This window comes from Chiloscyllium plagiosum, unplaced genomic scaffold (assembly GCF_037043375.1).
Source record: "Chiloscyllium plagiosum isolate Xiang-an unplaced genomic scaffold, Cpla_swu_hap1 HiC_scaffold_9, whole genome shotgun sequence".
In the NCBI taxonomy this organism is placed as follows: domain Eukaryota; kingdom Metazoa; phylum Chordata; class Chondrichthyes; order Orectolobiformes; family Hemiscylliidae; genus Chiloscyllium; species Chiloscyllium plagiosum.
In genome coordinates, this window is record NW_028270147.1 from 21,692,828 (window position 1) to 21,706,207 (window position 13,380).

Genomic DNA, 13,380 nt, shown 5'->3' on the forward strand with positions numbered 1-13,380 from the left:
CAGCCAGGAATGTTGACATTGAAATGGCACTCACCGCATCAATTTGTAATTTTTTGCATAGATCGAGGAAAATAAGTATCACCTTACATCTAACCTTTTTTTTCCTCATGGTACATATGTACAATTCCCAGTTTCCCCTCCCCCAAATTATGTAATTTGTCTCGATATCATCCTATATTCGTCAGTCAAATCATCCTGAATTGTAAATTTGGGTCTATAGTTTTAACTGTTTTAAACTAGGAATCTGTCTTGTAATTTGATGTTTTTATTGAATTCTCTCTCTCTTAATCTGAGAGGAAGCAAACTTGAAAGATATTCTGAAGCCTTAACGAAGTTTTGCACAAGGATGAAATAAGTTATATTTTACAATGGAAAGTACTATAATTGCATCCTTGTACATTTATTTGCTACAGCTTCATAACATTGTTCATAAACTTATACAGAGTTATGAAATATGATATCAATGTAGATGTCAGATTTTCTTGTTTTTAAAGTGTAAGTGCACTCAGCATTGATCCTGCATGCGTGCATTGTGTAATTGTCCCAGTTAAATGCTATTTCTCAAATGGGGGCCTATTCCCAACCAAAGACTTGTTTGAGGTAAAGAACAATCCCGAGATGCATGTCATATCTGTGCATTTCTGAAAAAGCAACTCAGCTAACCCCACTTACCTTCTTTGTCTGTAGTCTTAAATTCTGTCCAATTCCCTTTCAAATAACAGAATTTGCTTCCACCTCATTCCAGGTCTATTAAGTGTTTTTTCTCATGTCACCATTAGTTCTTTGGCCAATCATTTTAAATGGTGCCCTCAGGTTCTTCATTGTTACGTCAATGTGAACAGTTTCTTTCTATCTCCTCTGTACAGACTCCTCATGGTTTTGAACCACTCTTTAATCTCCTCTAGGTCGGTCTTTTCTCTCTAAGGAGAACAAACTCAGCGTTTTTAATCTATCCTGAACTTTTTTAATATTATGGGTGCCACTTGAAAAGGCTTAGATGGGACCTTGCAGGTGTTGGTGTTCCCACAGATTTCCATGTCCTTCTTAGTGAAAGAAGCCATAGGTTTGGAACATGGTCTCAAAAGAAACTTGGGGAGTTGCTGTGTGCACCTTTTTATATTATGAAAACTAAAAACATGAGTAACAAAGGCCATGATGTCTGCCTGGTGCCAGGGTTGTCAGATTTGGAGTGGGAAGGGAGGGATCCAGTTGTCATTGTTGAAACTTTATTGCTGGAACAGCACAGCAGGTCAGGCAGCATCCAGGGAACAGGAGATTCGACATTTCAGGCACAGGCCCTTCTTCAGGAATGTTCATTCCTGAAGAAGGGCCTGTGCCCGAAACGTCGAATCTCCTGTTCCCTGGATGCTGCCTGACCTGCTGTGCTGTTTCAGCAATAAAGTTTCAACTTTGATCTCCAGCATCTGCAGACCTCACTTTCTCCATCCAGTTGTCATTGCCCAAGTTGGTACAAATGCCATTGATAGGACTAGAAATGAGGTTCTGCTGAATGATTTTGAACAGTTAGGAGCTGAACTAAACAGTAAAACCGACAAGGTAATTAGGATAAGATTACTACATGGGCCCTGGGCAAATTTGCTCTGAGCAAGTATTGGAGTTATCATGGTGTAAATATTGGTAAAGGAAGAATTGGTTCCAGTTCATGAAGCACTTGAACTAGTATTGGGATAGAAGGGAGTTGTTCTGTTCATACAGATTTCGCTTTAACTGTATTGGGACCAATGTCCTGAGACAAATTAGTCCTTTATTCTGTAGAATTTAGATAGCGAAGGGGTGATTTAGGCGAAGCCTGCAGGATATTTATAGGGAAAGACAGTGTGAGAGCGGGCGTCTGTGAAGGTGAGACAGTGTGAGAGCGGGCGTCTGTGAAGGTGAGAGTGTGAGAGCGGGCGTCTGTGAAGGTGAGACAGTGTGAGAGCGGGCGTCTGTGAAGGTGAGACAGTATGAGCGGGCGTCTGTGAAGGTGAGACAGTATGAGCGGGCGTCTGTGAAGGTGAGACAGTATGAGCGGGCATCTGTGAAGGTGAGACAGTATGAGCGGGCGTCTGTGAGGGTGAGAGTGCGAGAGCGTGCGTCTGCGAAGGTGAGACGATGTGAGAGTCGGAGTCTGTGAAGGTGAGACAGTGCGAGAGTCGGAGTCTGTGAAGGTGAGACAGTGCAATAGCAGGCGTCTGTGAAGATGAGACGGTGCGAGAGCTGGAGTCTGTGAAGGTGAGACAGTGCGAGAGCTGGAGTCTGTGAAGGTGAGACAGTACGAGAGCAGGCGTCTGTGAAGGTGAGACAGTGTGAGAGTCGGAGTCTGTGAAGGTGAGAGTGCGAGAGCGGGTGCCTGTGAAGGTGAGACAGTGCGAGAGTAGATAAATTGTTTCCACTGATTGAAGATTCCAGCACAAGGAGGCATTGTCTAAGAAAAAGAGCGAGTCAGGGCAGGCAGGAACAAAGCAGCGAACAAGGTAGGGACTGATAAACTGCATTTACTTCAATGCAAGAGGCCGAACAGGGAAGGCAGATTAACTCAGAGCATGGTTAAGAACATGGGAGTGGGATATTATTGCAATTATAGAGACGTGGCTTAGGGATGAACAGGACTGGCAGCTAAATATTCCAGAATACAAATGCTTAGGAAGGATAGAAAGGGGTCGGTGGCAAGAGAGATGGTGGAATAGGGTTTTTGATAAGGGATAGCATTATAGCTGTACTTAGAAAGGATATTCCTGGGAATACATCCAGGGAAGTTATTTGGGTGGAACTGAGAAATAAGAAAAAAATGATCATCTCATTGAGATTGTATTGTAGACCCCCAGTAGTCAGCAGGAAATTGAGAAACAGATTTGTAAGGAGTTCTCAGTTATCTGTAAGAATAATCGAGTGCTTATGGTGGAGGATTTTAACTTTCCAAACATAGACTGGAATTTCACAGTGTTAAGAGTGTAATTGAACAGGAATTTGTTAATTGTGTACAAGAAAATTTTCTGATTCAGTATGTAATGTCCCTACCAGAGAAGGTGCAAAACTTGGGAAATAGGGGAGGTGACTGAGGTGTCAGTGGGGAAGCACTTTGGGACCAGTGACCATAATTCTATTAGTTTTTAAATAGTGATGGGAAAGGATCTAAAAGTTGAAGTTCTAAATTGGAGAATAGCCAATTTTGACTGTATTAGGCAAGAACTTTCAAAAGTTCTTTGAGGCAGATGTTTGCAGGTAAAGGAATGACCGGAAAATGGGAAGTGTTCAGTCTAGAGACAGTATATTCCTGTTTGAGTGAAAGGTAAGTCTGGTAGTGTAGGGAAAGCTGGATGACTAGAGGAATTGAGGTTTTGGTTAAGTAAAAGAATGAATCATATGTCAGGCATAGACAGCAGAGATCAAGTGAATCCTTAGATTATAAAGGCAATAGGAGTATAAGAGGGAAATCAGGAGGGCAAAAAGGGGACATGAGCGAGCTTTGGCAACTAGGGTTAAGAAGAATTCAAAGGGATTCTATAAATGCATTAAGGACAAAAGGGTAACTAGGGACAGAATAGGGTCCCTCAAAGATCAGCAAGGCAGCATATGTGTGAAACCACTGGAGATGGGGAAGATATTAAACGAGTATTTTGTTTCGGCGTTTACTGTAGAGAGGACATTGAAGACGTAGATTGTGGGAAAATAGATGGTGACATCTTGAAAAATGTCCATATTACAGAGGGGGTGGTGCTGGATGTCTTGAAATGCATGAAGGTGAACAAATCACAGAACCTGATCAGGTGTACCCTAGAACTCTGTGGGAAGATAGGGAAGTGATTTCTGGGCCCCTTGCTGAGATATTTGTATCTTCAATAGTCACAGATGAGATGCTGGAAGACTGGAGGTTGGCTAACGTGGTGCCACTATTTAAGAAAGATGGTAAGGACCAGCCCGGGAACTATAGACCCGTGAGTCTTACATTGGTGGCGGGCAAGTTGTTGGAGAGAATCCTGAGGGATAGGGTGTACATGTATTTGGAAAGGCAAGGATTGTATAGGGATAGTAAGGCTTTTGACAGTGTTCCTCATGAGCAAGGTTAGAGCTCATGGAATACAGGGAGAACTAACCATTTGGATACAGAACTGGCTCAAAGGTAGAAGACAGAGGGTGGTGGTGGAGGGTTGCCTTTCAGACTGGAGGCCTGTGACCAGTGGTGTGCCACAGGGATTGGTGCTGGGTCCATTGATTTTCTTCATTTATGTGAGTGATTTGGATGTCAACATCGGACGTATAGTTAATACGTTTGCAGGTGACACCAAAATTGGAGATGTAGTGGACAGTGAAGAAGGTTACCTCCGATTACAATGGGATCTTGATCAGATGGATCAATGGGGTGAGGAGTGGCAGACAGAGTTTAGTTTAGAATAAATGTGAGATGCTGTATTTTCGAAAGGCAAGTCAGAGCAGGACTTATACACTTAATGGTAAGGTCCTAGGGAGTGTTGTTGAACAAAGAGGCCTTGGAGTGCAGATTCATAGTTCCCTGAAAGTGGCATCACAGGTAGATAATATGTGAAGAAGGTGTTTGGTATGCTTTCTTATTGGTCAGAGTATTGAGTATAAGAGTTGGGAGGTCATGCTGTGTCTGTACAGGACATTGGTTAGGCCACTTATGGAATATTTTTTGCAATTCTGAGCTCCCTCCTATCGAAGGATGTTATGAAACTTGAAAGGGTTCAGAAAAGATTGACAAGGATGATGCCAGGGTTGGAGGATTTGAGATACAGGAAGAAGCTGAATAGGCTGGGCTGTTTTCCCTGGAGTGTCGGAGGCTGAGGGGTGACCTTACAGAGATTTATGAAATCATGAGGGGCATGGAGAGGGTAAATAACAAGGTCTTTTCCCTGGGCTGGGGGAGTCATGAACAAGAGGGCATAGTTTTGGGGTGAGAGGAGAAAGACATAAAAGGGACCTTAAGGGGCAACATTTTCATGCAGATGGTGGTGGATGTATGGAATGAACTACCAGAGGAAGTGGTGGAAGCTAGTACAATTACAACATTTAAACAGCATCTGAATGGGTATATGAATATGAAGGGTTAAGAGGAATATGGGCCAAGTGCTGGCAAATGGGACTAGATTAGGTTAGGATATCTCGACGGCATGGATGGGTTGGACTGACGGGTCTGTTGCTTCACTGTACATCTTTATGACTCTATTTAGGGCCAGGCCATTCAGGAGAGATGTTAGAAAGCACTTTTAAATGCCAAGTGAAGCAGAGATTTCGATCTCTCTTCATTAAATGTTGGTCAATGCAAATTCAGTTGTTAAATTTAAATGTGAGAGAGAGAATTTTTTAAAATTAAACAAGTGCGTCAAAGGAGAGAGGTCCAAGGCAGGCATATGGAGTTAGGCTCTAGGTCAGCTATGAAAGCAGAGCTGTTCCTATGAATTGATTCACTGGGGCTGAAGAGAGACTTAAACCTAATTAGAGGGGAATCATAAGCTTCCAGGACAAGAAGAAATCATGGCATTCCACCAGAAGTGGACAAGAAGGGTCAGAGTGTGCACACATAAGAAAGTAGCAACAAATATGGTCAAAGAGAGGAAATTTACTAAAATGGCAAAATTAATGGCACTTTACTTAAATGTATGTGGTATTTAGAACAAAATGAATGAATTTAACAGCAGAGATTGATGTTAATGGATATGATTGTGTAGCCATTATGGAGACATGATTACAGGGAGATAAAATTTGGGAGCTATATCTTCAGTGATATGTGATTTTTCAAAAGGGAAGGGTAGCTTTGTTGGTACAATGTGGCATAAGTATGATAGGAAGAAATGATCGAGGATAAGATGTAGAAAACATATGGATGGAGGTAAGAAATAACCATGGGTAGAAGATATTGGTGGGAGTAGTCTGTGGGCCCCTAACAGTAGCCTTTTGGTCGGACAAAATAAATAATACGGTAATGAGGGCATATAAGGAAAAAAAGGCAATAAGTTAATCATGGATGACTTTAATCTTCATGTTGGCAAAATAAAATTGGCAAAAGTAGCAATAAAAAAGAACTCATAGATTTTAGTTTGGATAGTTTCCTGGCGAAATATTTTGTGTATCCAAGCAGAGATCATGCTAATGTATAATGAGGCAGTTTTACATAGAACAACACAGCGCAGAACAAACTCTTCAACCCTCGATGTATTGCTAACCTGTAAACTAATCTAAGCCCAACCCCTACACTATCCCATCATTATCCATATGCTTATCCAAGGACTGTTTAAATGTCCCTAATCTGACTGAGTTAACTACACTGGCAGGCAGGGCATTCCACACCCTTACTACTCTCTGAGTAAAGAACCTGCCTCTGACATCTGTATTAAATCTGTCACCCCTCAATTTGCAGCTGTCCCCCTTCATACAAGCTGACTCTCACTGTTCACGCTATCTAATCCTGTGATCACCTTGTATATCTGTATTAAAGCCTCTCTTAGTCACCTCCTCTCCAATGAGAACAGACCCAAGTCTCTCAGCCTTTCCTCATAAGACCTTCCCTCCAGAACAGGCAACATCCTGGTAAATCTCCTTTGCAACTTTTCCAATGCTTCCACATCCTTCCTGAAATGGGGCGACCAGACCTGCATACAATACTCCAAATGAGGCCGCACTGGCATTTTGAAGCATGACATTACTGCTCTGGAACGCAATCCCTCTACCATTAAAACCTAACACACCATATACCTTCTTAACAGCACTATCAACCTGGGTGGCAACTTTCAGGGATCAATGTACGTGGGCTCCAAGATCCCTCTGCACATCCACACCACCAAGTATCTTTCCATTGATGTTTTGGGCAAAAGCCTTTCATCAGCAATCATTCCTGATGAAGGGCTTTTGCCCAAAATGCCAATTCTCGTGCTCCTCGGATGCTGCCTGACCTGCTGTGCTTTTCCAGCATGACTCTCACAGGGCAGCTCACACCTTCAATCCATTATCTGGGCCGATATGACACCAATTTGATATAGATTAGATTACTTAGTGTGGAAACAGGCCCTTCGGCCCAACAAGTCCACACCGACCCGTCAAAGCGCAACCCACCCAGACCCATTCCCCTACATTTACCCCTTCACCTAACACTACGGGCAATTTAGCATGGCCAGTTCACCTAATCTGCACATTTTTGGACTGTGGGAGGAAACTGGAGCACCCGGAGGAAACCCACGCAGACACTGGGAGAATGTGCAAATTCCACACAGTTGCCTGAGGCGGGAATTGAACCCAGGTCTCTGGCGCTGTGAGGCAGCAGTGCTAACCACTGTTAAAGTTCACTTGAGAATGTAACTTTTAAAAAGTTCTGTGATTTACTTATGAAAGAACTGAAACCCAACATGCCAATTCTAAAAGATGAGAGACTTAACAAACAGTCCAGGTCTTTTTCAATATATAATATTAGTTACATCACACTGTAAACTTTTGCTATAAATTCTGTGCCTTATGATCTTATACTCCTCAACCACCTGATGAAGAAGCAGGGCTTCAAAAGCTAGTGCTTCCAAATAAACCTGTTGGACTATAACCTGGTGTTATATGATTTTTAACTTTGTACACCCCAGTCTAACACCGGTATCTTCAAATCTTAATTAACTATGATTTGTCTTTTGCAAATCCATTAGGCATTCTTTAATTAATCCATACTTAACCAAGATAATGTTAGTTTTGTCTCAAGATCGTCATTTGTCAAAGCTTTCCTGCTGCTGAGATTGAGCTGATTGGCGTGTAGTTGCTGGATTTAATGTTGTACTGTTTGTTTGAACAAAGATGCAATATTTGCAATTTTCTAGTCCTCTGATACGAGACACTAACTAATGAGGATTGGAAGAAGAAAGACACTGTCTCTGCAGTTTTGGTCCTTGCTTTCCTCAGCATCCTTGAATGTATGCCATCTGGTCCTATGACAAATATCAACCTGTATTTAAAATTTGCTAGTAATTCTACTTTATGAATTTTCAGCCTATTCCTTAATGTCCCCTTTCACTGTGACTTCAGTGGCGATTTCTTTAGTAAATACAGATGCAAACTTTGCATTTAGTATCTCAACCATATCTGCTACGTCAAGATCTTTTTGCAGTTGAGTTTTCTTCGAAGTCCTAATACCCATATAAATCACTGTCGATCATAAACCTGGAAATAATTTCCATTGATTAGCGCTGCTGAAACTATACTTTCCCATATTATTAAAAAGCAACAATCATGCCAACTTAGTTTAAAGATTCAGATTAAAAACTTCTAAAAGTCTCAAATTATTTCCCAATTATTATGCTTGTGTCAAACCCCACAAAAATGGCAGCCTAGGAGAATTGTTGCCATGACTTGATCTGATGACAAATTCAGCTAAAGAGTAGACCAAATAATTTTGATTTTCTCAGAAAAATCATACAACTCTGTAAATTGATCCATTTACAGCATGAAATCAGAAGCTCTTGAGGTTTCTGTTCAAAAAATAGACAAAAATTCAAAATTAAATTTACATTGGCAGCACAGCTAAATGTTGATATGAACTTTGCAATATTTGGTTATTTCTATTTCTGATTATAATGAGCACATCTATAATGTTGGTATTGTCTATTCCATGCCACCCAGCATTCTTTCTAACATGATTTATATATATTTCTAGGAAATAAAGAAACAAGATAACAGAAATAATGCTGCGTTAAAAAGCTTACAAAATCAAACCGATGAAGAAGCTTCCAAAGTCTGTAAACTTTATTTTATACTCATTATAATTCTACTTTTTGTGGATGGTAAATGCATGCAAATGGAAAAAGCATTGATTAGTTAAATTAAAATTAGGTTGCCATTTTATGGATCATTAGTGTATTTCCAAATCAGAAATGCTTAATTGTAGGTTTTCAAGTATTTTGCAACATTTTCACTGTTGTGTTAAATAAACACAGGTTAAGGATTTGGAAAATGCATTAGCAATTTCTAAGGAGGAACTGAAAATTCAGTCACAACAGTTTGAAGATATCAGGGAACAACAAAAAAAGCAGATAGAGAAGAAGTCTGAAGAGGTAAATTATACAATGTACTGCTACCATTGTTGAGCAATCTGTTTTGCCAGATATAATTTCTGTTTTATTAATTTCAGAGCTTCAGAACATACGTATATATGTTTATTTTCAGAACTGGCTTTTGTCCTTTCCAACCATTTTGAAAATGTGAAAGGTTTATAAGATTTGATTGTTGATTCTCATTAACAAAATAAATGGCAAATTTAAATATAATTTTTCCTTTCCAAGAACAGGGAAGATGCTGCTTAGATATTGTATGGTATTTATTCATTCAGTATCACTTTGTGTAAGAGCATTGTTTGCTTTCAGTGGCCTTACTTGTCAGGTGTTTTTCTCAAAAAGATATTTTACAGATTCCTTTTACAGAGCCAATTATCCTCTCCCACGTTTAAAAAAAAAATGGCATTGTGCAAAATAACACCAACAGTTGGATGTGAGGAGGAAAGTTGATCTAAATTTCTGCAAGTTTGATGTCGGGTTATCTTTTCTGACCATCGGAATGAGAGGAGAATCAAATTAAGTTACTATAAAATAACCATAAATAACTTGGATTTAGCAATTGAGGGAACAATATCAAAATTGACTGGCATTAAATAAGAATGTATGATAATTAAAATAACTGTAAAAAGGCTTTGAGAAATAGGAAGATAAGGATAGCCAATAGCTCTTTGAAGGGAAAAAAAATTGTGGTAATTTGTTTGGAAGTAAAATCAGGGAAAGGAAACGCTCATTCTACATATTTTACATGGAGGACCTGAGATTGCAGATATTAAGTTATTTAAGACTGGCAAGGAAATATATTTTAAAAAGCAACGAGGTAACGCCATCCTCAGTTTTGGAACAAAGCATAGGCTACCAAAGCAAGAAGCTATTATTAACTTCTAAAAAAAATCTTAGACTGTAGCTGTGGAGTTACGTACATTTTTGGACGAGGATGTCAAAGGAATGAAGAAGATTGCTGTATAGGTTTACTAAAATTTTCAAAAATGGTATTGTCTTTAGAATATAAATACATCAGATGTGTCTGCATTTTTACTGCAGCTCAGAAGGTTCAGCGATCACTTAACAAGCTGTTTTCTGGATTTAAAAGATTATTATTGTAAATTTTAGATTATTTTCTTTATTAAGGTGGGAATGAATGTTATTAATTTTGGGTAATCATCAAAAAAACTTAATGTTGGGACTATGAAGGTTTCTTTATTTTCCAGATATTTAGAATGTATATTCTAATGATTAAAACAAATTTACTTCAATAACTGAAGAGATTCTTGGAAGAGTAACGTTACATTCTGCATATAAAACTGTCAGGAGAATGGTGGTAGATTGGGTGACTCAAAGAAAAGTAGGGCTGAGTTGATGGGATGAAAAATACGTTTGTGTTTCGTTGTAACACTATAAATTTATGATTATAGAACTTGGGGCTCTGAGGACTGGCACAAGTTCACTGTTATTCAGTGAAGTTGCAGCTTTGGGACACGGTGCTGTAAATAGTTGTTGAATTTTATTTTTGAAAGGTACTTTGTCTGCAGAAACAGTTAAAAATATCTGCAATCAATCTGAAGGAGAGTAATGAGCAGAATATGCAACTCCAGCAGACCTTGGTACAGTATCAACAAATGTTGCAGCAAGGGACAGCTAGAATTGGAGAGCTGGAAGACCACCAGGCAATGTTAGAAAGACAGGTGATTGTTTTCAAAATATATACTTTCCATTTGAGTTTTATAACATAATCTGATCAAATTTGATATCTTACATTTTTCCTTGCAAGAAGGCTTGCAGTTTTTCACAAGGTGAGTGCATGAAAAAACTCAAGTATTAAATCTTTGCCTCAAATGGAATAACACCTTCTACAGATTATAATTGCTTCTTACTTTGCTACAGACCTGCTATTAATTCTGTCCCTTTAGTTATGTAGGTAGATCTATAATAAATGGAAAAGAGAGGTGAAGGTTTTTAAAAAAGATTCTTTCATAGAATGTGGCTTAGTTGTCCAGACCATTTATTGTGCATCATTGATGCAGTTGAGAAAGTGGTGCTAAGCCTTTGCCTTAAACAACTTGGACTCATGTGACGCAACTAGGATGAGAATTTGAGAATTTCAACCCTTTTAATATAAGGATGCAGCATGCACCCAATTGCAAAAGCAGAGTCCTGGAGTTACACATCAGGGCAGAGGACACAATCTTTCATAGTTGCTGAGTATGCTTATATTTCTATTATTGCTGGCAAAAGGCACTGTACAACAAATATGCAGAAGGCCAGACACATGGTGGACCTCGACTGAGAAAATATTCTGGAACCTTCTAATTTTGAACTCCAACATGGTCAATTTTCTACATTCCTATTAATTGCAGTCTGTGAATCTCAAAAGTATGGTGGCAGGGATACCTCCTCACCACCACCAACCTGACTTTGTGATGTTTTCTTTGAATTGACATTTCCCTTCTTTGGTTACCGATTATGGTAATCAACTACAGAGGAACTCGATTATCCGAACATCATTTATCTGAATGTCGGATTATCCGAAGGAGATAGAAACATTACATCAAAGAGCTGTTTCAACGCCAATCGCATCTTTTGTTTACAATGATTAAAAACGATCTCGGCTCACAGAAATACTGCCAAGAACAGTCCCTGATATCGATGGGAGCCCAGGCACCGTCTCCAAATGACTGACCTCCAGCTCTCCCTCTCTCTCCCCACACTTTCTCTGGAGTTATACATAGGGGCGAACCCTAAATCTAGATATTCTCTCTAACATTGTCCTGACAGGGCAGAGGTGGGACTTGTCAAAAAGTTGTCTATCTGTCTGTGTGCGCTATTTGGAAACTTGTCCCACAAAGACAGCAGCAGTCTTGCTGTTGGTGTCCACTCCAGCTGCCCCGGAGGGAGAGAGCGACTGATGGGGGCAGGGGCGCACGGTGGGGTCGGGGTGGCTAGGGTGAGGGTGCAGATGGGGGTCGGACAGTGAGTGGTGGCAGGGGCGGTGCTGGTCGGTTTTTGGAGAGGGGGTGCGCTTGGGGGATGTGGTTCGGGGGGGCGGTGTTGAACGGAGTTGGGGGAGTGTGGGCGGTGTTGGATGAGGTTGGGGGGGGGCAGGCAGGGGGAATGGGGTTGGGGGGGGGGGTGACAGTGTTGGGGGGGCGGGCAGGGTTGGGGGGACGGGGGTGCAGTTGGGAGGGTGGGGTTGGACAGGGTTGGGGGCAGACAGCTGGCAGGGGTTGGGCGGAGGGTGGAGTTGGGGGGCAGGCAGAGAGCGGTGTTGGACGGGGTTTGGGGTGGGGCTCACATGCGGTGTGTTGCTGCACGGGGTGTGCTGCAGTCTCTTGAACAGGGAGCAGACTTAACAGAAAACTCTGGGCCCCAGAGGAATGACTCTGAGAGGCATTGAATCAATTAACCGCATAATCAGCTATCTGAAAGAAATAGTGCCCGCCCATCTCGTTCGGATAATCTAGGTTCCTCTGTATTCTGGCATAACTTGTATATCCAGTGTTCGAAGCATACTAGACACTGAATGTGGAACGATGTCTGTGCCTGTCAACTTTCCTGCCAGTCTAAAATATCTGACACTATTGTGTTCACAGCCCAGCCATCTATCCAGTCTGGTAGACTTCTCTGTGAAAGTGCCATTGGATAGTAGTGAGAGGTGGTGAGGAGTTAGGAGGAGCAAAATATACTGAAATAGATGAAGAACATCGGAAAAAAGGTGCAGTAGAATATTGGATTATAAAATGGAAAGAGCAAGGAATGAAAGTTAAGGGCAGGTTCTTAGAATGATTGGAAATAGGTAATGGCATGCCACCAATTTCTATTTCAGGTTGCTTCTGGTATTTTTGTGTCTGTGGTATGGAGTGATACACGGATTTGCTGATAGGCATAAAATTGTAAATAATTATGCAGACAAAGAGAAAGATATGGGTATTATTAAATAATGGGATATTAAGATTTGGTGCAGGTTCACAAGGACATTGATAGGTGAGAAGAAATACAAATATGAAGAAAGACTTGAAACTTTAATGGCTGCTTTTATTAATTTGATAAATATATTTTAAGTTATGAAGGAATGAAGTGGAACCACCGAAACAAACTCTTTAGTTGTGGAGTCTCCAATGAGGTGCATATAAGATTGAATGTAAGGGAGTTGGGGCTGAGGTTTTTGAAGTTGGTGGTTGAAGTTTAGACTGTTTATAGATGATTGCTGGAAGACAAGTAACGTAGGAACAGGATAGATAGAGGCTAACGACTGACATGTACAGATTGGAGCAAATGGCATTTATTCATACTATAGGTTCTAGGAAGATTCCCCATATCTCACAATACGATATTCCATCGTTAT

The 13,380-nt window shown here is 40.6% G+C and overlaps 1 protein-coding gene across 10 annotated transcripts in view; it reads left to right on the forward strand.

Annotated features, from left to right (window-relative positions):
• Positions 1-13,380, forward strand: part of ccdc18 (coiled-coil domain containing 18) — a 184,029-nt gene that overhangs the window by 107,395 nt on the left and 63,254 nt on the right. For 9 of the 10 annotated variants that reach the window (XM_043698817.2, XM_043698814.2, XM_087990462.1 and 6 more), the window contains 3 exons: positions 8,645-8,722; positions 8,925-9,041; positions 10,556-10,723. In XM_043698817.2, the coding sequence (XP_043554752.2) occupies positions 8,645-8,722; positions 8,925-9,041; positions 10,556-10,723 (363 nt within the window). The remainder of the gene's footprint in view (positions 1-8,644; positions 8,723-8,924; positions 9,042-10,555; positions 10,724-13,380) is intronic. The other variant, XM_043698816.2, reaches the window with a different exon arrangement.